The sequence below is a fragment of the Monomorium pharaonis genome, chromosome 4, assembly GCF_013373865.1.
Source record: "Monomorium pharaonis isolate MP-MQ-018 chromosome 4, ASM1337386v2, whole genome shotgun sequence".
Lineage (NCBI taxonomy): Eukaryota > Metazoa > Arthropoda > Insecta > Hymenoptera > Formicidae > Monomorium > Monomorium pharaonis.
In genome coordinates, this window is record NC_050470.1 from 9208163 (window position 1) to 9234677 (window position 26515).

The 26515-nt window shown below is 37.3% G+C and overlaps 1 protein-coding gene across 2 annotated transcripts in view; it reads left to right on the forward strand.

The window, feature by feature from the left end:
• LOC105831126 (heterogeneous nuclear ribonucleoprotein L) overlaps positions 1 to 26515 on the forward strand; it is a 174562-nt gene that overhangs the window by 15219 nt on the left and 132828 nt on the right. For both annotated transcript variants that reach the window (XM_036285302.1, XM_036285303.1), the window contains exons 2-3: positions 11239 to 11282; positions 13915 to 13984. In XM_036285302.1, the coding sequence (XP_036141195.1) occupies positions 11239 to 11282; positions 13915 to 13984 (114 nt within the window). The remainder of the gene's footprint in view (positions 1 to 11238; positions 11283 to 13914; positions 13985 to 26515) is intronic.

Below are 26515 nucleotides of genomic sequence, written 5' to 3' on the forward strand. Positions count from 1 at the left end.
CTTGCTTTCTCCTCTTTCATCCCCTCGGTTCCTTTATCGTCCTCCGCGGACGGACGTGCGCGCGTTACATCATACAAGTTTACTCCGTTTTCAAGAGTATTGCATTGCGCCGTCTCGGATGGACGCAGAGCCGCACAACAACGGTGTTTATATCCGCGCCGCGCGGAAGTTTTCGCCTCTCTCGCGTTCGAAGCGGGACTGCCACACAACCGCGAATAATATTCATCTACATATTTATGCGCCGCGCGAAGCGCAACCATCGCAGCGGTGGAATCCATCGAATTTCGAAAGACGAAAGTCGCATTTCTCGCCCAGCGACAACGCCGGGGGCTAACAGCAGCGCCGCGGGGTGTGCCTTTAATCCGATTGTATTAAATTTATATTTTCGTCGTCCTTTTATTTTTCAATTTCGGACGTTTTCGTATGTTTCGTCCTTTCGACATCCTCTCTTCCTCGCCGACAAACGAGGAGAAGACGTGCATCCAAATGACGTAATTACTAAGAAATTGGCTCTAACTTGTAATAGGTTTTATATTATGTTTTTGTTTTTTTACTTTAGTTTCATACTTGCGACATACTTTTTATCTTTATCTGAGCTTGTAGTTTTGTGACCTACTTCATATCTTTTTAATTAGAATACTTATCGTAACTTTTGTTTCGTCTGGATTTTGAAATTATTACAACTTACTTTGTTATAAAGAAAACTAACGATGACGAAGTACAGTCGAAACATCGGATTATTTTTAATTATTATTAGTAAATTATATGTTATGGCTGTACACTGAATCTTTATTAAGTTTATTTTATTTGACTTTTTTGTCGCATATTTCGCTAACGCTTTTTTATGCACCGCTATCGTGCCTTGTTGCAGATTGAATGCCTTTCGTATCTACACTTGGGCTCTTTTTGCTAGATTGATTTTGCTAGAAAGAGTTGAGTTCAAAAATAGAGACTTTTTTTTTTAACCAATTAACAAAAGATATTGTGCATGAAGTACGATATGTTCAAATCATGTTTGCATTATTACATGCTATACTTCAACATTCCTTTACAAGGAGAAACACGCCCACGATAAAAATATAAACATTTTATGTGGTAATAAAAACTCTTATATGAAGCTTTTAGCAATAACGTATTAAGGAAACCGCAGTAACCAAGAATCTCAGAGACGCAGAGAGAGCAAGTAATGAGAATTCCTCTCGCGTTTTCAATAAGCGGAATCGTAAGTGAAATTTTTCGACGGAATTATTTTTCGGCCTTAGCAGGTTCGCGGTGTTATTTATTTATTTTTTTTCGCGCGTGAACCGTCTCGCGCGCGCGAGGCTCCGGTATGCAGATTATCGCGCGAGGCGAAGCCCTGAACTCCGTCATCATCGTATCTCGTTATCGCCTGTTTACACGAACTCCTTCACCACGAGGCGTGGCGAGGCGAGGCGAGGAGCGCGGGTGCACACGGCCGATATGTACGGTGCGAAAATTTACGGCGTCGAGTTAAATGGAATTAAGGCCGCCGCGAAAAGTCGCGGCGAAATTAGAACGGCGAGGCCGCGCGCGCGCGCGCGTCGCGTTGCGCATTCGACACTCGAATGCACGCTTTTCCTTCCCCGCCGCGTTCGATTTTCCGTGTTACGTCGGTTGCGCCGTGCTCGCAATAAGACGACGCGCGCCGTGTTGCGTCACCGAGATTTCCCTCCGCCTGCTCAAAGCCCGGACACGGACGACTGGTATCTCGTGAATAACGAGAGGCCAAGAGTCTCCCTTCGTCAAACAAATCGCGCGAGCGCGTAACTCGGGCACGTTGCGAGAACGCCTTTTGATACTTTTCGTATTCTTCCGAAACCTTATGTGTTACGTGTATTCAACGAGATGCAAGGTGAATTTTCACGCGATTAAAAATTTAGTTGGCTAAACAACGGTTTTCTTTGCTTTTTGTAAAGGTAAAATAAGAGTAGTATTTTTGTTAAAACTTTCATATGTTGTAACACTTTCGTCGTCTTCCGCGAATTTTTCTCGAGACATTTCTTAAAATTCTCGGTAATTCGCGGTAAAATGAATTTTTTACGATTCGTCGATTTTAAATTTTTGCCAAGAAAGTCGAGGACTTTTCTCCGCGTCGAACATTTGCACGAAACCAAAGATTATATCTCTGTTGAATTGCCATGTCGTATTACGTACCATATGTTTTATAAAATCCTATATTATGCAATCTCGTTCCGATGATTATAATATTATCGCTGATTACAACGATCGTAAATTGCAATGAGCGTAAAACGGGGAAATTAGAAGGATTATTAGAATTCCTAGCATTCACGTGCGGTTTAAACGGTTTATTACAGCGGAGCTTTGTAATATGCGATTTTATAATATATGATTTTAAAACGCTATACACGAGAAGATTAGATAAGCGTTAAATCTGATAAAATACGTTCGCCTATGTCAGAGATCATTATCGCAACTCATCCATATTTCAACATCCATAATTTGATTATTGCGTCATAACAGTCTAATAATTAACCGAATTATCATTTCCCTGAAACCCGGTAATTCAATAAAGATAACGATAATTATAGTTATAATGTCTATGACAATGCCTCGAAATCGGTTTTTAATTTCGTTCCATTATTACTTTCTCACTCTTTCTATCTCGCTGCAATATTAAATTCATGCTTCTTAATTTCTTCAACGAAAAAGAGAAATACTTGGCTCTTACGAGAAATTCTTTAGAAATATATTGATAAACTAATTTATTACGAAAATTCTTTCTTCCGGAAAATGATTCTGCGAATTAATGAAATTAATATTGCTTTAGAGTTGGCTTTTCTTTATAAATCGTTTGTCGCATTTCGATTGATATCTTTAATTTCTGTATAAATATAAAATAATAGAAAGTCATTACGGCACGGTGGAAAACTTAAGCACAGAATATTACTCCCTTCGTCGTTTGATAGAAGGAAATCAGCTCGCAGACACGAAAATAGAAGGTGCATCGCGTGTAAGGGTTAAAAGTGTGCAAATGGAAAGGGACGACGCGTTCTCTTTGTACGGCAGACACGCGGCGCGAGTTCACGCGAGGCGTGTCTGAGATATTTCCGAGAGCGGTCCTGAGAGTCAGGTAACGTTGTTCGACGGACAGATTCTGTCTTGCACATCGAAGCCGGCGGCCGCGGCATTCGAGAAGAAAAAGAGAAATTAAACTGGCGCGGCGACGCGCATTGTGTTCTGCTCTAATAATCGCGTTCAGGATCAATTTACCGTGACGAAATAGTCTCGGGCGGCTGAACGTGATTTAGAATCTTCCAAATAGTTCGTTTAACGAATTCGGACTGCATAAAGGTAGGCGAAGCCGGTCAATTTTCCAATTTTTAGTAATAATGAGGTTTTGGAAATAGATCTTTTTACAAATTAAAATTTAAATAAAAATTTCTTGTTTTTAAATTTGATTCTTGGAACTAATTTATCGGGAAGGAGAAACGCGTGAATTAAATAATTTGGCGAGCTGATGTCATTCGCGCAAATGGGGTGTTGTGGGCAAATGAGGAATAGACCGTTTTCGGCAACGATGGATAATTTCCTTTTACAATAAGCTTACAGAAAAGCAAGTGCGATTATTCCATCTTTTCCACTCTAGTCTTCGAGAAATCGCTATCAAATTGCTGTTGGACTTAAATATCCGGATCAAAACTTTAATTTCCACGAGGAAACAAAATCGCGGCGGAAACTAGAAGTTTGAAGTTGAACTAGAAATTATGACGCGGCACGCGACAGGAACGCAAAACGGTTGCGGATTAAAAAGCGCTGCAAAATCGCGGAAAGTTTCCGTGTTATGTCCTGGCGAGGATCGCGGTGCTTCATTTTTTTTTTTTTTTTTTTTTTTTGGAGGGGTATAAGTTCGTAGTTCGCGCGTTCTCTCTATCCCTGCCGGTCCCCCGAAATGTGAGAAGACACCAGCTGCACGGCTGTGAAATTAACGCGAAATGCACGAAAAGTTTCGTCCTGCCGAGGGATGCCGACGTGGCGGGAGGTCCGTACGTAATTCATAGCCGACAAGATAATTGGGGCACGGCGATTGCACTTACACACACACACGCACACACACATACACACACACACAACGCGCGTACTCGCGGGAATTCGCGTTAGAAACTCGACGCACGTAACGTCTAACCGGTTCGCCGCCTGTGCATTTTCCAAGAAATCGCATGTTACATGTTACTATTTATCCGCGCGATTCATTAACTCGCGCCGCGCTCGTTATGGTTTATTACTTGTTAATTTTCCTTTGAGAAATGTGTGGCGATGCGTTCTATAAACGCGAATATTTCGCTTCACACGTAGATTACAATAACATGCCTAATCTAAATAATTTAAAACTTTCCTTCCTTTTTTTTACCGCGTAGTGCTTGTTACGAATAAACGTATGTCACATGTAATTGCACATTTCTAGGAATATAATCTTAAGGAATGTAAATAATTTAATAACATTTAATTAATCGAGTAAACAAGTTACAGGAGTTATAGAAATATTATTTCTTACGTTAAGAATGATGGTTAAAACTTTTGACAAGTTATTCTGAAAACATATATATCTTTAAAAAAGTCATATTTTTTGTCTGGATTTTTAATTTTATATAAAACCAGCGCAGAAATTAATGAGCTCTTATATCAAGAACTTCGTAATTCTCTGAACAAGATCCAGAGTTTTCAATTATATCTAAATTCTGACGTACCGGTCAGCAATATACGGTCAAGAAAATGCGCAATTTCGTAATCGGCTATCATGATGGGAAACGCAATTCGCAAACGCGCGGATCTAATGGAGTAACATGTTAGCCTTTTGCAAGTTCTGCCAATGCGAGGTGTGAAAACTCTTTAAAGACTCTCTTATCGGAATTTCGATAATATCCGTGGGTGCAAGTGCAGGAGGGGGAGTGTAAAACTTGCTTAAGGTTTCTTTAGTAAATTTCGTTCTGGAAAGTTCACCCTGTGCTCTTTCGCGCGCGCGCGAAGTAAATTAAATGTTAACAGTTCTTACAAAAGACGAGCGAATTTTTTTGCCGCCGTATAGTTTCCTCCTTTATATATATATATATATATATATATATATATATATATACGAAAGATTGGTAAAGTAATTTTGCTGAAGTAAAAAGTAGCAACCTCCCTACGTCAACTCGCAAGAACGTCGCAAATGGGGAAAATTGCTTCTCCAGTATTAATGTTACTCTTAGCGTTTTGTCTGTATCGGTTATATCATCCGGTTATAGAATATGTAGAATCGGTGAGATCGAAACTTTGCTTAACCTCAATTCACAGTTAATGGAAGATACCGGTTCTGTTCGTTGAAATAGCCGTGGCGTATTTTCGTGAATCGCTCGCTATTTCGTAAATCGATTGAACTGTCGTTTCAAACGATATTGACATACACATAGGGGGGTGTGTGTGCGCGCGCGCGCGCGCACGCGTTACGCGTCTATTAGCGTCTATTCTCTTCCCCGGTCAATGCTCTAGCTAGTCGATCGGGAGCGGTGCCGCGGCTAGAGCAAATCGAACCGCGGACGGCCGGATAGGTCGCCGCTCCACGACCGGGGGAGAGAAAGTCGATTGGCTGCGTGCCAGCCACGTGCTGATAAAGAGATTACAAACAGGAGCAACGCCTCTACGGCGAACTTTCTGCGTTTCGCGTATTCAGAAACCGAACAAGTTGCCCGGCTATTTCACGTTTCTGCGCGTTTCTCGATAATTTTATCTTTAGATAATCGTTTCACGCGGCTATGGACTCTCGTGATTTGAAACTTTTAAATGGAGCGTCGACGGAGGGCGGTCCCGTTTATCATTCAGGATAGTTTTCAAAACTTGGCGTTGGCGCAAAAGCGACACGATTTTTTTTTTTTTTTTGCATGGCGCTCATGCATAATCGATTTTTCTCGTGAGGTGATTGCGCTTGAGAGGGGAGATGTGTTTGGTCTCGTCTTGGAATTTAAAAGAGTGTTAATTTTTATGCAGATGTTTAATGGATGAAAATAACTAATTCTCTCGTGTGTAAATATGATCTAACGATAGGAAAAAAAGTGTGTTCGATGTAAGAGAAAAGAAAGTAGAATAATTAAAAAAATTTTAATAAATGCAATTTATGGAGTGCAATTTATGCAATTAATCTAGATTATTTAAAATAGAAAAAATTGAAATGTCTCTAGAATTTAAAGAATGACGTGCTTTTTTAAATATTTGGCAGACACGTTCGATTCTCTTTTTAATCTTTAATCTTTAATTTAGATTAATTCAGAATAATCAAATTTCTTAAATAATTAATTTTTGAATAGAGAGAGAGAGAGAGAGAGAGAGAGAGAAAGGTTTCTTCTATTATTTTTTGAAGGAAAAAAACGTCCGCACAACCATTTAATTCACAAAACTATTCATTTCCTTTTGATAAATTGGAGAGCGTTCCATTGTATTGAAAGTAAAGTGAAGTGATAAGTAAGCAGACGAATGCTTTGAATCTTATCATCTTTCATTGTGACGCGCATAGAAACGCAGAGAAAATTGGCCCGGTGTTTCGCTCGTTTCCTCGTTTGACGAACGATCAACTCAATAGATTGATTCATTTGACAGACGGACAAGGGTCCGTGGAAACGATCCCAATTTCATATCGAGGACACATGGCATATTTCAAGAGATGTCTTAGATATTATGTATTATCCAGAATAATAAGATTACAAGTATAAGTAGATCAAAATGTAACTTTATTGATTATTTACCTCGACAGCCGTGCATTGTTAGGACATGTTTTTTTATGTTAAGTTTACCCGAGAAATTTTATTCTTTTTTTTATTGAATTTTATTTAATAACAATTTTCCTTGCACACTTTCCTTTTTTATGTTAAAATTAAGAAGTAAAATTTGAAAAGAGATATAAGCAACTTATTCATTATATTTAACATATTTCGGATGTCGAAATACGAGAGATTGAACACCATGTGTTATATTGTGAAAGCGCATATCACCTTCACCGTTAATCGCTTGTTTAACGTTGGCCATGCGGATGCTGATTCTCGCGTGATCAGCTCGGCGATTTTTATTTCACAGACGACCAGCGCGACATCCATTGAGCGCGAAAGCACGTGGTTGGTCGCGCGCCAGGTAGCCAGTTATATGTTTATAACACAACGTATGACAGTTCCCAGCGGTATTCTGCCTCGTAACGGTGATACTATGCACGAGCTATAGTACGTTCGTGACGACGGAGATGTTGGACGCGGCGCGCGTCCGTCGGATATTACGCGGACTCTCCTCTCCTCTCCTCTCTCGGATGGGGGGGGGGGGCAGGGGGACCCTCCTCCGCTTGGCCGTTCGCCCGGAACGGATTCTTACCGTGTTATTCTTTTTCGGCGGCCGCTCAGCCGCATTTCGCAAGTCACGGACGCCGCGGCGACAAATAATTAACGAGCGATCGTCGGCGATAAATCATTAAGCTCGGCGACGGCGCTCGAATTGTGCTCGTTCGCGAATCCGCATAACGGTCGGTGTCGTTTTTCGACAAAGTGCTTCCCCCCCCTTCTCTCTCATTTACTGCGAAATCTATTCAAAGTAGGTGTCCTCGCCAGTCCTCCAGTTTTTGCCATCCGGTGTGGTGTATGCTAAGGCAAATGAGAAATTAATGTAACGCACAATATATATGCGTTTAAATGATATAAAGAAGCGGAATGTGTGTGTAGCGCGCGAGACAGAAATTCTATCTGGTTTCCTTTCTCGATGGATATTTCTCTTTCCCGTGCAATACAATATGACTAACGATATAGTCTCATATTTTGCTGAAGATGACATAATTCTCATTCATGTTGCACGTTTTTGTTTACGCTCAACAACGTTGTTGCGGTATAATTGCCGCCTCGCGATAAGAAGAATAGACATTCATTAAAATCCGCCGTATTCATTACCGTGTCCATTATTCAGCGGGATGTCCCCGCGGGTTTGAAGAATGTACAATGATATTAATCAGATGCACGCTAACGACTATGTAATATCAATAGCAAAACGATGTAAACGATTTGCAACGATGTCGAAGATTTCTCAACGAGAATCTAAATGGATTTAACTGGCAATAAGAATTCCATCAAGCGCTTGTCCGACGATAAATATTCACGTTTAACGCACTCGCGCCTTCTCAACGGGACGGTAAAAACGCTCGTTAATCCCGCCGTGTGATATTTATTCCTTACGGCTTCATTTAGCGGCTGAGCACTCCGACTGAACGCGATACGCCTCGACTATCTCATCTTACGCGCAAAAGTCCGAATGGCGACTGTCTCTTTGTCACCTTTGCCATTTAGGCTAATTTAGTAACCGGATCATTAGCAACGCACACCCGCAGATTCGTGCGCAATTGGATAAGCTTTGTCACGTGTATTCTCTGTTCGCATGTATCGTTTTCTCGCATGAGGGTTTTCAGCCAGTATTATAATAGACGAACAGTAGACATAATTCAATATAATGTGTGTGTGTGTGTGTGTATATTTGCAAAAATTGTCTTTAAAATTCCTTCATGAATTTTTTTATCAGTTCTTTTTAGTTTACGTGTTCATAATTGATATCTTTCCACATGATTTTCGAAATAGACTTGCTTTAATTTTGGTACATCATTATTCCACCGGAATATTTATCACATTTCTCATTCTTTATATAAATTAATATTTAATAGACATTAATCTAATAATATAGGTGAAAAATGCAAATAGGGGAGAGTTGCTAAATGCGTACCGGTCGCCTAAATTGTACCTTTTCAATATTTTATAGTTTTATTTAATATAAACAATATTTAGTAATCAAAATATGAAATAAATGCAAAATGAGTAATATAGACAAAAATTAACAGATTACGCCTTATTTTACGCATGCTATCAGCATTTTCAAAAAAGGAAGTACAACTAATGTAAACTTTTTATCTATTTATGTAGCTGATAATAATGTAATCATATAATTTTACACTAAATTTTTATATTTTTTCAAAAAGATTTTATTATAATATATTTTACATTTATAGTATATACATATTTACAATTATTGCAAAAATTACACCGATATTTTTATAAAACCTACCAAGTTCCTTTCCTAAATTGTACCACTGCAAGAATTTCTATATCGTACCATAATATGTATATCAATAAAAAAAAATTCAAGCTACTTTTATTTCAATATCCTTTTGCATTATGTTCTTTTTATTTAACTTTTTTATTATTAATTTATTTTTAAATATTTTATATTCCCTTTATTTTCTAAATAATTAATAAAATAGAATTAGTTTATTATTTTTTATTATTCTTACATTTTTAATAAGTTTTGTTCATAAATTAATATTTTTGAAAGAGATACGATTAGGACGGTTCAGGCGACCGATTTCCTATCGTACCTTTTGCAGCGTGTTACAAAAAAGCTTACTATACTACATTAATTTGTTATTAATAAAAGATTTATTAGTAAGATAATGTAATAATAGGCGCTTAGATAATGTAATAAAGATCGAGCTACAATTTTCAGTATTTATTTGCACTCCGATACTAAATGCGAAATATAATCAAAATTATTTTAAGTGGTACGCATTTGGCAACTCTCCCCTATATACAGGAAAGATAATTGCGTTACTTCCAAACTGTATTAACCGCTTTCGGATTCGAGCAATAAAATATTTAGAACAGTACGAGTTCGCTTTTTTATTTTTTTCACAAAGTTAACTTTCGTTCAAAATTGTTCCCATTATACCGTATGCAATTACCGCGGTACGTAAGGTGTTTTCAGGTGTGCCGAGTCAGAGTTTACCGAGTTACCGGATAAACTTGTGTCGATAATTTGATTCGCGTGAACGCTCCGGTTTCACGGGTTGTTTTGCGGGTTGTGGAAAATGCGAATGAATTATTTAGCCGCGACAGGCGACACGTCACTCCAACATACAAATGCGCCCAGCTTCATGTTTTATTCACCGTGCCCGCTGCGCATTACGCGATATGAAGCGACTAGACGCTTAGGGATTGACATTCGCACGTGGTTTCACAAGGCGAATTATGTTCGGGAGCACAATGGCGAGCCGTGTTGCGGAATGGTTTGCCGCGAAGCATGAAAAATGCATATATAAGCCTCGCTTGTAATTTCACTAAGAAAATCGCGCTACCGACATTTCCGACGTTCGAACCGATGTTTGATGATATTTTAGTATTCCTGACAATAGGGAATTGAAGTAGTTACTGCACATTATTTTCAAAATTCTGATATGAAGAATTTTTGTATAGAATAAACAAATTTTAAATATTAAAATCAAAATTATAGAAGAATAAGACGTGAAGAAAAGAAATAATAATGAAACTATATATAAAACTTATATTGAGATTGTTCACCCTACACTGAAAAAAAAAATCTTTATGGTATCAATGTATGACGTTTATTGACTAAAATTCATTAATACAATAAACTTTTTGTTAATAGTATAAATATTACATTAAACCTTTTTATTAGCCGTACATAAATTTATTAATATAACTAATTATTCTTTATTACAATAAATAAAATATCACGATAATAAAATAATTTATTGGACCAATTTTAATAAATTTTTCATTAGTAGAATAAATATTTCATTGGAATTTATGTACAGTTTTGGTTCAGTGTGTAAATCGCACGGTTAAATGTTTTCGAATCTCTAACTCTGAAGCACACGGGGGATGGCAAATTGTGCTCTCGCGTCCCTTAATTATGCGATTGCCCGGATTGGGTCGCAAGAATTTACCTAAGCGGCCATACGTCACAGCCCCTAAGGTGTCCCGCTGCACTATTTCCGTCGCATTTGGGTGCCGTGGTAAAAGGACGCGTGCACGCATATTAATAGACTGACCGAGCACACGACGGAGATCCACCCCGATGGTGACGTCGCGCGGCACCATCGAAATTCAGCCGAAACCGCCGTGTGTAAATTTGTCTTGCGCGATTTCCTTACGGCGGAGAAGGCGGTAACACGTGTTGCTGCAAAGTGCAAGCGCCGGGAGGTGAGACCGCTCGGGAAATCCCGCACTTTCGACTTGCGAGCAGTTACGGGGGAGAGAGATCGAGTCGTATTTTCGAGAGAACTTGCCGACCGCACGGCAAATGATGTCGCCCGGATAAACGCCATTAACGGCGTTTCATCCGCGCGGCTTTAACGGATTTAATCTTCGGGGAGAGCTTCTTGCTAACGCTGTTGCTCGTTTCTTGTTTCAGAATCATGAGTATGGCGGGTATGGGGACGAGCCACGTCGAAAAAGGTGAGCCTACGTTTGTATGTTAATTATTGTCCGTTCGCGCGAATAAAAAATTATATATGAAGCCAATTGCGGATAATTGCACGTGCATCAAACACGGTTTTCTGTTAATGACACAATTTAAACTGATAAGATTAGAATAATCTTCGAATTCATATCTGTCTCTCATTTGTATCTCTGTTATACACATATAAAATATATATTTAATAACTATATATTTTAATATGTATATCTTTTAATATTAGTTAAAGATTATGAAATTATTAGAAAACTTTTTATTTTGCTTTGTTTGACTCCATTGACATACGTAGCTTTAATAGTCAGATCAGCGACGACCGGCAACTATTATCTTATCATTGCAAGAAGTTTATCGATTATTGTACAGAACGCACCTCTTTAAATGGAATTATTGTCATTAATGATCACTGAAATTTTTATTAGCGCGTCGTCTTAAGTTCCTTAAATTATTTTCAATCGTACATCATTGCTCTTCTCGGATCCATTGACTAGCGCAACATTACTAATTGGATATTGAGTTCCGCGATCAATAGTGTCATTCGATCGTCTGATAGATCATTTCGTATAAACAAGTTGAAATCAATTGCACGCAATTTGCTTGTTCGCGTCGCTCCTTAATGACGCTGTCGCGGTGGCACAGTTTTATACACATATAATTTAAACTTTTAAAATATTAATCTTTTAAATCTCCTTTTATTTAAACTATTATATTGTGTGTGTGTTTTCTAAATTATATTTGCTTCTTATTTCCTGCTAGAATTTTGAGAAACGCGGTCTCCTTTCTAGAAATTTCTTATTTGTGCGCTATTATATTAATGACACGCCATTTAGATATCGTTCGAGCGTGGAATTGGATGCCTGATAAGACGCGTTCTGTATATCGCGACTGCGAAAATTAATTAAAACGACGCAGCCGGTTGTCACGAAGTTTGACCCTACTGCCGCTCTGTCCTATAGTTCAAGTCTAATAATAAGAAGTTAAGTCGAGCATTAAGCGTGATTTAATCCAGCAGGGGCAATTCGATAGCGAGCGATATCTACTTCACGAACTCGCGATAACTCCTTGGTAAAGTGAATTCGAGCCAGCGTCGAGCGGTCGCAGATGCAGATATCAGATAATAGATGTTAGATAATTAACGAGAATCGAGAGTAGTGTTGCAGCAAAACGACATTTATCCTTTATTTGCGAGACCTACATTTTCAACATTTACAATCTTTATTTTCGCGACCGAGAAAGAGAGAGAGAGAGAAATACATCTCTTCTTGTGTACTTCAATCTTTGGACTCTAGATTTCTCACGACTTTTTTTTTGTTAGGAGTATTACCGAGAAAGAACACTGAATTGCACAAACGTGTTTCCATCCATTCGAGATACCCTATATAAATAATAAGAACGTATAGCAAACACGAGAGCTCGAAACAAATAAGCTTCAAATAACAATGATCGTCACAAGTGGTAATTCAATTTGTATCGATCCTGGACAATTGGATATTCCATGCCATTAGCCGATACAATGAACGTTCTTGCTCGTGGAAAAATTACAGCGATTGATTTTTACGTTGGATGCAAGTCACGAAGAAGAGATGTATACACCAATATCAACCGTGAAAAATATATCACGCGGCGCGTCCATCAACGGTTGGTTGCTTCGCTATACAACACGTGAGCATGTCAAATCTCGACTGGAGATTACTTCGTTTCGCTTTTCCCTCGACCGAGAATGCGCGATACTTATCTATTCTCCATTCCTGACGTCATGATCCTTTACACTGTATGATGCACGCGTGCAATCCACGTTTTCTGTACATTAAAAGTCACTTTTTTGAATTGTCGAGAATTTTCTATATGATACTTTTATTTATATTTGTGTGTGTATATATATTTTATACGGAATCCCTTACGGTACAAAAATATTCATGAATTATACGCACGGAGAAAATTTCATAGTAAAAATTACTATGATAAACAGTAAACGCGGACAAGGAAGGAATTATAAAATTTTTTACCATGTTTTTTATCAAATTGGCACACAGCATTTACACTACTTGGTATAATTCTCTTCTTATGATCCATGTGGCTATTATAATAGTGTATAATAATTTTTGATATAAAATTTTCTCCGTGTATGTATGTAATGCTGATTATATAAAATAAATTTGTTTGCTAATATTGAACAGATATTCTAAGTGTGACATACATTTTAATCAAATAGTTGCGGATGCTATTAATAAGAGTTTGCGTATAATCGAGAGAAAATAGTTTTTTTTTCTATTTTTTTTTTGCCCCACGAGAAAACGAAGCCGAGATGATATTTTTCTAGTTTCGACGGATGCAATCAATGCGATTTTGCACGACGTCAGCAAGACGTTCGTGCTGCAGTCAACGAAGAATGAATTATTATTGGCGAACTAGTTTTTGCGAACTCGGCGGTAATCCAGGCCTCGTTTTCGAGCGGGCTTCCGTAATTGAATTTTCAAATAATTGGAGCGTCTTTTAACGAGGACGAATGATAGAAATTCACGATTATATCGGCCGCGTACTTATGCCGTTCGGGCGAATTTCAATAAAGTTTCTCTGTACGCTCGCTGGAATAATACGTATTAATTAATGTTTCAGAGAAGACAATAATAAACCGAACCACGTCCTCCTCTTCACAATAATCAATCCAGTTTACCCCATCACTGTGGTAAGTCCTCAACCAATTTATTAATGCTAGCACTGTTAATTCTTTTTTTTTTCTCTCTTAATGCGTTCACAATTTTAGCTTAGATAACATGTCAAGAAATGCAAGTCACGTAACATTTTGAAAGCGTCTTTTGTACAAAAACGTAATATAATTCGTAAGCTATTGCTTACGAAGATGAAACGTTTCAACGTTTGAAAAATACATTAAAAAAAGCGCGCGACGAAGCGGTAGCATTCGCAATATACGTCGCCGATGCACCGGCGATTGTTGTAATACGTGCGGTGCATTTCTTGCTTTTCTTTTTTCCACCTTCGCATGCATTAACTGGGCGCAGAGAGAGGATAGTAGTCGAGACGGAAGAGTGGCGCAATTCTGCGACGCGGACTATAACGGGAATTGAAAATATTGAAGCCAAAGCCACCGAGAACAAAAGTTGGCAGCACGTCAGCCTCGTAGATTTCACAGGCCGTCGCACTGCATTTTATTTCTGTTTTGCGCCAATAATAGATGAGCTTTGAGCTCCCCGCCGTTTCTCTCGCCCGCGCCCGGCGGTCGGGTCGATGTCATTCGACATTGTTTGCGCAGCTTCTGCCCGCCGTGCCGTGCGCTCGCATAGCTATCCGGTCGCACAGAGATCGTCTTCTTGCGCGATCGAAACCACTAATTAAAGAGCCGATCGAAGGCTTCTTGCTCGCGCGATAACCGAACGCGCTAACAATGCCGCGCTACTATCGGCTACTGTCCGCATTGCCAAGGCGAGCACAATGGCATTCTTGCTTTGCGCTGCGAAACCTTCTTCGTTCTACCACTATCGAACACCACGGATTTCTACTGTTAATAACGAAAAGTACTGTTACTTTGACGCAAAGACAAAAGTACAAGGAAAGATCATCTAATCCGATAATTGTTCTTTGTGCACCTGGCCTAAGAACGTCGTTAGTGGTTGTAAACTGTGACGAGTAGAAGGGCTAATGTTGCAGAATTTCAAACATGCAAAATACAGAGTATCTAACCTATTAATATTTGTTATGCATAAAACTCGGGCATTGTTTGTGGTTATAACGGGTGTATAACGGCCAATTTATCCTTAATATGCGGTAAAAATGTGCTACAATTTTGTGTTGATGTGAACTGTTAATTTCAAACGTGACTTCATATTCCATTAACGGCTCATCTTCTCAATTTAATTAAAAGCTCATATAGCTAGAGCTTCACCGAAGGTTTAAACTCTAAAGCACGCTCTTAGCTCTTTCTCCGTCCTCGTTTTCTTTCTCTCCCTTTCTCTTGTTTTTTCCAGTAACGCAATTATTTGCCTATAATATTCTGCAGTCCTTTACGTCGTCTTGATATTTACAAATGAATTGTCTCATATCTGCTATCCATTAAAATGAATTAATCGGTGCGTTTGCCCTTTCGTTTCGCATATTATTTTTTTATTTTTTTTCCCCTACGCGAGAGAGAGAGTTTCTGTATATTTAATCAGCAAATGCGTTTGATCGATATTTCATTTTACTCGAAAACATTACCGCCGATTCGATTTCCGGCTTTTTCATCTACTGGACAAACATTTATCCAGGGAGAGCGTTTTGCTTATGTATGTATATTTTACTGGTCGGGATATCTACGGGGACTAATTGAAAAACCGTTATTTTGATAAAACGTAATAAATTTAGGAAATTTTTAATTCGGCGCGCAATCAAAGACTTCTTGGGCGTATATATCAGCGTAACGATGACAGTTGCAGCTGGAAGTAGTCGATGTAAATCTGGATTATTTGCTGGGACTGCCAATATTTCCGCGACACATGGTCGGCGTTATGAGCGAGGGTATTTGGTTTTATGAGGTGCAAGGCAAATTGAACTAAATATCATGTTTATTGCGGAACACTTCCCAAATAGATCTACGGATCCCGACATATATGGTCGTCTATATTTGTCATTGACTTTTATTAGTCCGTTATTGAGTTATGCCATTCTGTTGATTCATCTGGCGTAAGTTAGACGAGCATATACAATTTAGAAGAGTCAACGATTTTTTAACATTTCTTTTTAATCTTCAGAATTTATTTAATTTACTAAGTTAATACACTGAGAAAAAAATGCGATTCAACAAAAGTTTTTTTGCTGCGGGCTGCCAGCAAAAGGTATATTCAATACAACAATATATATTATAGCATTGCAATATAAATACATAGTTTAATCAACATCATTGCACCTGCATTAACAGCAAATATTGTTATATTAAGTTATATTTTTTGTTGGCAGCCCGCAACTAAATGTTTTGCTGAATCATTAATTTTTTTTCTCAATGTACGAATTAAAAAACGAAGCAGTACAAAATCAATTAAGTATAATCTTTTAATAGAATGAGAGAGAGAGAAGTTTATTTTATTATTATTATAATTTATTAAATGAGAATCTTGTAAGCATTTATATATCATTTGATCAGGTTACACGTGTGGTGTAATCTTCTTCCAGTCAGATATTATATTGTTATAAGATAAAACCAGAATCTCTTTCACACACACACGCACACATTGTGACTCTCGTATTATGCGTTATTCATAGAGATTTGACGTTAATTCGGTTATTGCGATACAATATTGCGAGTGTGCCGTTAATGCCATACGGTTGCCAATATTTTGCGCCCGAAGTGGTCTGAAATGGCGACGATGGCATCGCGGGACGTGTGAGACGGCGCATCTCGTGTCCACTTTATCGCGATGCACGTGTGTCACGAACAGATAAACGTCAAATGCGGCTAACGATGTGTTCCGTGAATCGCACCATAACGAAGCGAGTATATGCGCGAGATAGTTCAGAACATAGATTTTATTTTCGGACTGTCGCATTAAGATAAAGTTGATTTTCCTATGGTTTTATCCTTTAAAACAACAATTTATGCGTTTGATTCAGTTAAGATTGAAATTTTTCTGAAGTTTAGCATGCGCCACAAAGTATTGCGTTATACCTTTGACTACACACAAAGCCGACGTTCTTGCTCTTTATGTTGAAACTTGCTAAGAAAATTGCAAAACGTTACTGTGTTTTCGTTAATATTTGGACATTCTTTACATCAAAGAAAAAGTATCTCAAGATGCCATTCGCAAACTAAAACTGTAGACCGCGAAGTATTTTATATTCACACCGTAATAGTTACACACTTTCTAAACTTGGAACATGTGCCGGATTAGCATGTCACTGCGCATGAATAAATCTCAACAAATAACTCGATAAAATAAATCGATATTGTATCGCGGCACGATTGCAACGGTCAGTTATTTCGAGCTGTCCCGCCGAATCGTGCGGAAGTGTTGGGAAACATTGACCTTACAAAACACAAAAAGCTTTTGTGCGGGTCCGGAATACATGTGTTCAAGTATAAATTCAAGCGCAGTATTCGAGGGTTTTTCTTTAAATAGCGTCGCACAAAATACATACGGTTTGAGCTGAAATAATTGCAGTAACCGTGTAAATAAATGTTTGATTGGAATCGATTTATAAAAGTTCTGCTGAAACGTGCGCTGAGAGAAAAATGTCGAAGTATTGAGAACCAAATATTTCTTATAACATCTTCCTCGATATTCATTTGTTATAAAATAATTTATTTGTGAAAACGAAATATATATTTTTAGGAAATGCCTCTCACTTTTCTTATTAATTGGTTTATTTTTTAGGAATAAAGTTTTTGGAGTAAAATATACACTATTTTCCATAAAAAGTTATTTTAATTATTTTTCTCTAATAAATGGTTTTAATAGAGCGAATTAAATGTTTTATTTGTAATAAATAAATTATTTATTTTTACGCACACTGAAGTTATCTCTTTAAATATTTTATAAAAATATATTTCAGAACTACATTTCACAGAATATTCTACCGAAATGTATATTTCGGTTTTACAAATAATTGTTTTTATAACAAATAAATATCAAAGAAAACGTTACAAGAAATATTTTGTTTTCAATACTTCGACATTTTTCTTTCAGTGTGCGAATTTAATAATCGTATATGATTTAAACAGACATTAAAAATGCAGAAGATAATTCTATCCATGACATACTTCGATATTGGCATATTCGATTAAATTAACATATCTTTATAACTTATTACTTTTAAAGTACGCAGTTGTGAGAAATTTACATTTAAGATGGATTGCGAAGTTTATTCATACGTGATTTACATTAAATATTTTACATTAACTTTTTGGGAATATCTCAGCAAAAATATAATTTATTAAAAACATTATATAAACATGTTGGATATTAATATTTGTAAGCATTATTTTTATTAAATATTTTACTATTTACTACTATTACTACTTAATTAAAATAATGCATTTTCCTCGGTGTAAGTAACAACAATGTGCGTTGATTAAATGTATTTAAGTAACTTAATATAAGTTACACGCTATATTTTCGAGAAAAAAAAGTTTATAAATGTTTTATTTTACTGCATGGTTTTAAATTTTAATAAACAAATTGCACAGGGTTATTAAATTTATCTTGTGCAAAAACTGTATACTCGTTCCATGTTGTTTCGTTCAGTTGCGTATATGGGTATAGTTTGTCTGTCTATGTGCTTATAGTAACATATCACATAGAATGTAGATATAAATTTTCACACGCTTTGACTTTGTCAATAACATACACGATGATATGCGACAATCCGCTGGATTTAAATTAATGAAGTAGTTATTTCAAGATTCTCGATTTCGATCCTACTCGGAATTCGTAACGTGATCTCGACATATGTTTCTATCTAGCAGACTGGTAATTGAATGTGTAAACATAAAAAATTGTTTTGTGATGTATATCTTTTTAATGAATTCATACACTTTAATTACTGGATAATGTAATCAAATAACAGACATAGGTAATGTAGCAAAATAATGAATTAATGAGAACATTATAGCAGAACTCTGGACGTTCTTCGACATTGATGCGAAAATAATGTTTACAGTATTATTTAACTGTGATGAAATAATATATTTGTGTGAAATGATGTATTTTATTGTTTTAATTATACCTTTTCCAACAAATTGAGATAAATTGTATCGCGATATAATATTTAATTATACAGAAAACCACGTGTGGCCCACAATGCAGATTACATTAATTCGTATTCCATTGTTGTCATAGCCCCATTTATTTTCAATGTTGAAGAGAAGTCGACGGTGAAGCGTACATCCCATAAAAAGTGTTGCATGCCATACTGGGGAACAATAAAATTGTCTGGTGACGAAGTGTGCTATAAAATCAGCGTTACCCAAATCTTTCTCGTTACGTAAAAAAAAAAAACATGACATTTTTATAGCGAACCATCGAAGCTTTAAAAACCTATTCCGCTTTTGCAGAAAAAGCATGTGCTTTCGCCAAAAAAAAAAAAAAAAAAAAAGATAAACGGAACCAAGCATTGTCATAGTAATTAAAAATAATAAAAAATCTCGCTTTATTTTAAATCGTTTTATAAACGGAAAAAGATACATGAAAAAATTGTTATATGTGTGAGAAATTAATATTTTTTATTACTTAAATATTATGTAATTAATATCAATATTTTCGGTATATCTAACTTTTAATTCACAGAACGATATACGAGTATTTGCGTATACTCGTAAACAAAGTTTTGACGCAAAGTCACGTCTCACCTAAAATTTAAATGTAAAATATGTATCATAATAACTTAATGGTAAATCAGGTTAACTTTAAGGTCGACTAAAAATCTCTCGAGGTATACTTTTCCCGCGAGTGAAAACTTTTCGGCATCCTGTCCTTGCTTTGGGGTAACTTTAGGCCATAGCTTCAGTCTAAATAAGTTTTAGCCCGACAGTCGGGGGAAATATTTCGTCGTCGTACGCGCGATGTTTGCGAGCTTCACGCGTAAATTTGCATCTTATCATCGTGGCTGCATTCGCGTCCGGATAATTTTCCGTAGACAAACTTGGCGATGGCGGACACACTCCTCCCGAGAATGGAGTCTTTCCTCCCTAGAAACGACATGTGGAATTATAGTCCCATGTGGGACGACAGTGCAAAGTTTTGCGACACCTGTTTCGGGACGCAACACGCACGCGAACGTCTAACGCATTTAATGTTTGTGACCTACTTCCCTTGTCTCAGGAGGGAAAGCCTAGATCACACCGCCTCCCGTAGGTTCGCTGCCAATTTAAAAACTGTGACTTGTATCCGAAATTCTTTCTGCGAAACGAATGCAGAAACAAGCTAGGTTCCGCTAGAATTTCGATCGCATCTTTTTCTCGTCGCGTAGACACCCGCGTCTGACAAACTTTCCTTCATTTAACGAGTTAAGGGAGTTTCCGGAGAACGTTAGCGACGAAGTATTGTCGTAGGAAGAATAGAAATTCGTGACAATGCTCGCAAGTCGACAGTTGTTCGCGTCTTGGCGGGATTTAATTAATCTACAATACTATCACTTTGTGCCCAATCTTTGAAAGAAATAAAACTAATGCGACGCTAGCAAACTAAGAATAAATTTTATCTTTGTCTTAACAAATCAAGAAAATGAAATTTAATTTTTTATCGTAGAAAATGTCGCTGTTTATTTGTCTTTCTTGTTAATATCTTACAGATTCTTTCTGGAACATAACATTTTAATATAGAGAAAGGTACGGTATAAAAATTATATAAGTTTCATCTTACAGTTGTAAAAGACTAAGATCATTTGAAAGTATACAATTTAAATTCAGTATTGTTATAAAATAAGAGTAAATTTAATTTTGTTATATCTAAGTGAATTAAATTCAAATAATTGTTAAACTATTTACATTTTTATTAAAACGAATAACTAATCTAATTATATTTTTATTAAAAAAGACGAGAGTGAAAAAAATTTAAATTTAATTTAAAAGATTTTTGTGTATGTGTATGTTGTAAAACAATAATTTATGTTCTTCTCTTTTGCTTTTTATAAAAAAAAAATTAGTTATGCGAAATATAGAATGGTTTTCACAAAGAATCGTGTCGATATGCATTTGAATTTGCTAATTACATGGGCTAATAATAATAGTTTATTATAACCATTAAAACATATCATTTTTTGTACAAATAATCATATCTCAAGAGATATAAAAGGGAATATATGTATCGTTACCTGTTCTCTCACTCGAAATGTCGATAGGTGAATGATCTCTCGTCGACCTATGGTCTCGTGCAACGGCATTCTGTACTCCATAAAAACAAACACCAGGTCGCGCACCACTCGACTTGTTGTCAAACTGAAGTATTTAAAGTGAAATAATTTCAATCAATATTTTATTTTTTGCATTTCAATTTTGATATATGGGTTAACGTGCACGATGTTTGACGTTTATCTGAAAAAAAAACTTAGTCTCTTTCGATAAGAGAAAAAAATATTTTTGGATACGTTTCGCAAATATTTGTTTTTATGATGTTGTGTCTGTCTTAATATTTTCGCTCTCCGAGCGTTTATTTCGATCTCCCCTAAAAAAAAAGAGATCCTGCGCGAATTTCACTTGAATGTCCGCATAAATCCTCAGAAACTCTATATACTAGCTGTTGAAAAATTTATATGAACGATAGGCTGTTGGAGCGAGTCGGGAATTCGACTGCGACTCTGTTAATGCAACATTTTTCCATCTGAATAGAGACACTGTGTTAAGCGTATAAAGCAGGTTTATTCCCGCTGTCATTATTTCAAGATGCTCATTCGTCTTATGGTCCTCGCACGATTAATCGCGATATTTCGAGCGGCAAGTCTACTGTAGCGCGATGTCTTAAAATAATGTCTCATTCTATTATCGAAAATAAACTCGCGTACAACGTGCTCACGTGTCACAATAATCCAGCGCGCTCTTCCGAAAAATATTTCTATGTAATACGTCCATAAACGGATCTGGGAATGTCATCGAATCCAAAGAATGATTTATCCCGGAAGTTTTTCGCGATACCGCGAGGAAGTAGCGCGCTTTTTGTAAGTTTTTTTTTGTTTTTTTACAACACACGCGGTTTATAATTAAATTTATTACGTTCGATGCGTGAAGACATGACGATCAATCTATTTCAATTTGCCGGAAATGTACGATTAAATCAATGAGATACATTATTTTCTAGTAAGTTATTTAAAAAATGAGGAATTTATAGACGAATTTAATTGGTCAATTTCTGATAAGTAATTGGATAAGCGTATCAGAATACGCAAATTATTGGCAATTAAATTGGCATTATTAATTATCTGGATGTTAATCACGCCGCTAAAGTGCAATGCGAAGATCTGCGCGATTTAAATAGAAATTTGATCGCGGGATCCAATTTCTCGAGAGAGAGCAAGTAATATTAGCGCTTAATTTCGATAACTGTGTAAACGGCTACGGAACGCGATCGAGAATCCATACGCGGTACAGTTATGCTATCGTTATCGAATTATTGCCCACGTTTAACCACGCGTTTTCATCTTGCCAGTTAACATTTGCACTGCATCGTGTTTCCAATTTGAGTCACGATCTAGTTCGGTCATTTCGGGAATCGGAAAATGCAAAAGCTGTATCTCCGAGTGCTGCGTATCCCAAAATCAGCAATCATCTTTCGTATCATCCTGCATATGAACGATCAAAAAAAAAAATTCGCCGTTTTAATTTCCTTTCGTCTGGAACGTTGTAAAGGTTTTTGTTAATTAGAGAAAGAAAGGTTAACTCGTGTTTTCCTTGTCCCATGTTAATAAAACTTCTTGTTTTCTTTCTCATAATCTTAAACCCGAGAAAAATATTTTTCCTATTTTCTTCCTTTCATTAAATTTGAGTATGAATTTATGTTGCGCAACATATTAGATAGCATATATATATGTATATACTTCTGATACTAAATGAAAAACTACATTCTACAGATTTAGTTTTAAGGAGTCACATGACATAGAAATCATAATTTCGATTTAATTCGAAAATTCAATTAACGTTATGAAAGGATACACGGCTACTGCAAGCAAGGATTTCCCGACACGTTGTAAATGTAACATACCGAGATTTGAACTTCCGTGCATGTGCATGTGCGTCGTAATCCGAGATGAGTCACTCCAGTTGTGTCGCGGTGTCTTGGTTAGCACAACGTATTGTGTCCAAGTGATACAACAATAGTCATTCCAGGGGATTGCTTCCATTATTTCGTATATAAACTCCTAGAATAGCTCTTACCTCAAATTTGGCCTCTTTAACGCACACAAAAACATACGATTCTTTAACAGGGATATTTAATATACTTTTTCCTTTGAAGCTTTCTAATGTAAATTAAATTAACAACTAGATATCTTTTTGGGAAAAAGTTTCTCAAATAAATTTCTTACAGAACTTTCTTCAATTGTTTCTAATTTGTTTATTTCAAGTACACTCTTTGCACATTTTATTTGCTTAATGGTTTTTACGTGACTATCAACGTGGCTTTATATCCATGAGGAAGCTCTAATGCTTTGCATTAAATAACATTACGATCATCTGTTATTTTATGATACTATTGACTGCGCTGCACTTACCTTTCCTCACGCATTTCCGGACGCTCTCGCGATAACGTTAATGCATTAAAAAATAAACCGTCGTGAGTACTCGGAACGCGAAAAATCGACGAGGAGTATCGACGGAAGAAGATAGAGAAAAAGTATCTTAAAGACACTCGGTGTCGTATTCTCGGGTCAGTTTCCCAACGGTTCGAAAGTGTTTCGAGACGAGCAAAAGGAAAAACGTCACGAATGTTGAGTTCTAACGTTTTCACATTTCTTCGCTTTCTCTCGTCTTTCCTCCTCCCTTTTTTTTGCAAATAGTTTTTCGAGAAATTTTAATTTTCTACGCGAGTTGCACTTCTCGAGTGTACGAGTCGCAATAAATGTGTAGTTTTTATTCTAATTGCGTTATAATTAATTGAGCTACACTTCCCGTGTTATCTACACATCTTTTAAATAGTTTTCTAAAATAAACGCGTCTTTTCGAAATGATAGTTTAAAAATAATTTAGAATAAAATTTTAATTCTAAAAAAGCGTACGAAATAAATAATTTTAACAAGATAAGTTTACTACTGTGACTGTCGTAACGTATCACTGCAGAAAATCTAAAGAACATTTTAGATAACATGATGTAAATTGTATCGCGCGACAGATATCATTTTGAGTGTAAAGATATTCATTGACGATAAATCATCGGGGTGAAACACTCGCTCTGCCGCGGACGCGGATGGGAAAATCACGACGCTTTTCGCGTAACACATTCAAACGGACGGAAGGGTCTGACGGTGCCGTAAATCAATCGGAGCCGGCGGGAATAATCCATCGGTTAATTCTGATCCAGCGAGTTTCGATCGAATTTCGTGTAGCTGATTATTCTGATTGGCGGTGTCGCGCGCGAGCTGCTTTTCCCCGCCGATTTTCGATTTGCGTAATTCCAACAACGGGTTGACGCGCAATATGCAATTTCTAAAGGTGGACGAGAGGTCTGAAACGATCGAGCGGCGATGCGTTTAATGGGTACAAAACAATACCGTTGTTTCAACTTTATGCTTTTCGCGCTTGCGGTGTCGGCACTGTGAATATGGAAGATAAAAATACAATAGCGCTTATTATTCTTCGTTCGTGCGAGGTTACAGAAAAAACTTTTTTGAACGTTAATTACATTTCTGCAACTCCATGATATATCTAAACATACGCGCGCGCGCGTGTGTGTGTGTGTGTGTTTGTGAATCGCATAAAGGTGTCGATCTAAATAATAAAATATCGTGATATTTCTCTGCCTCTCAATCTGTTAACGTCGAATAATTTTCCGCGCTGCTTGGTATATAGTATTTATCGCGATACAGTGTTTAACAATGCACGTACCAAGTTTTGCCGCATATCGGACGGGTAATCCATTGTCGGGCGGAGCAGGTAATCCATTGTTGACTAAGTCGAGTGGATTCGGATCTCTTTCTCTCAGATCGATCACTCTTTCCCTCTCCGAGGAGAAAGAGAGGGAGAGACGGAGAGCGAGTAGCGGCAGCGTTCTCGTCGTTTTAACCACTCTCACGGAGTGGCCCCGCGATGGGGTGTGGTTCACCCGGAGTAGAGCAGGCGAAAGTGGTAGGCCGTGTTTGAATCCATCAAAGCCATGCTCTTTTTCCGGCTCTCCGCCGCTCGATAATCGATAGAAACCTAGCCCTAGCCCTTTCCACCCTCGCACAACCTCCGGCAGCCCGCGACCCCCGGGGGGTGTCGTCGGTGCCCGGAGGTCGTCTATAGCCCCCAGCCAACGGCGGCCTTTCTTCCTCCGGCGAGCATCCTGTAAGATTCGTCATAAATCCAGGAGCGCCACCATCCACTATCTCGCCGCGGCACTGCATGATATATCGCGATAACTTTTATTTACGACGTCGACGACCCGCGTCTCTCTTCGCGCCGAGAGGTGAATTGCGCCCGCGCTGAAAAACTCCTCTTCGCGGTCCTCTCGCGGTGATCACCACCGGTGTTTTCCTGTCCTCGATTCCACGGCCATACCGGGCTTGTGATATATATTTTTGAAAGCTTCTCTTAATTGCGCCGGCGGTTAACTTGCCGGAAGAGCAAATCGCTCCAGATATAATTTGTACCACAGAAATCATGTGCAGCTTACATGTAAAAAAAAAGTCCTTCGGTAGCTATTTCACGTGTTATAAATATGTGGAACGATATTTTCAATAAAATTTTTTTTTTAATATTCATCTTTTTACTTATTAATTGTGGTCACAGTTTACAGTAACTCACTTCCCTTCGCCGATTGATTTTTTTAGATCACATCGCAATGTGTACAAAGAGAGAAATTTAACAAGAAAAAAAGCTACGATTAGCGTGAAATAGCAAATAAAAAGTCAAAATCGGTTTTTCGGGATATCACTGGAAAATGAATATTTCTCCATTCCAGCATAGTTAAATATTATTCTTTTAAATACTGGCCCGTAGGATATTGCTTTGCGAATTTGCGCGCGTTGTAGCTTTTGTATCTTTGATGACGTTCCGATTTTGTCGCAAAGCGCCGGGCGCCGTAAATTTTTTCACCGCTCGGAAATGAACAATTGTAAAGTATATCAAGGATATCAACTATGCACGGAGCGTTTTCCGGTGCGGAATTGGTATATGTCAAAAACTCAATTTTGAAAGATCGCGGTGTAGAATCTAAAATTCCGGCATACTCGTGAAATATTTTCAAACGTTTCAGCTGGGAGGTTTATATTTTGCGCTTTCTGTAAAGAAAACATATTGCGGAATCCGCAGGACGGAACCTTTGCTATTCAATGCAGGGCGAAAAAATTCGGTATTTTTGTCACAACACGGCTAGCATTTTACTATAACTTGTCGCATATTTAAAAAAAAAAGTTACTACGTCTCAATAGGTATTAAATGCATATTTTGATAATCGTTTATTTGTATGAAATTATTAATTTTAAAAAATATGTCATGAATTTTTTATTTCTATCTGCACTAAGAAAAACGTTTGGTTAATTTGTATGGAAGAGTCCAGTAAATTTTACTGTATTCCAGTAAGATGTATAAGGTTAAATCTACAGA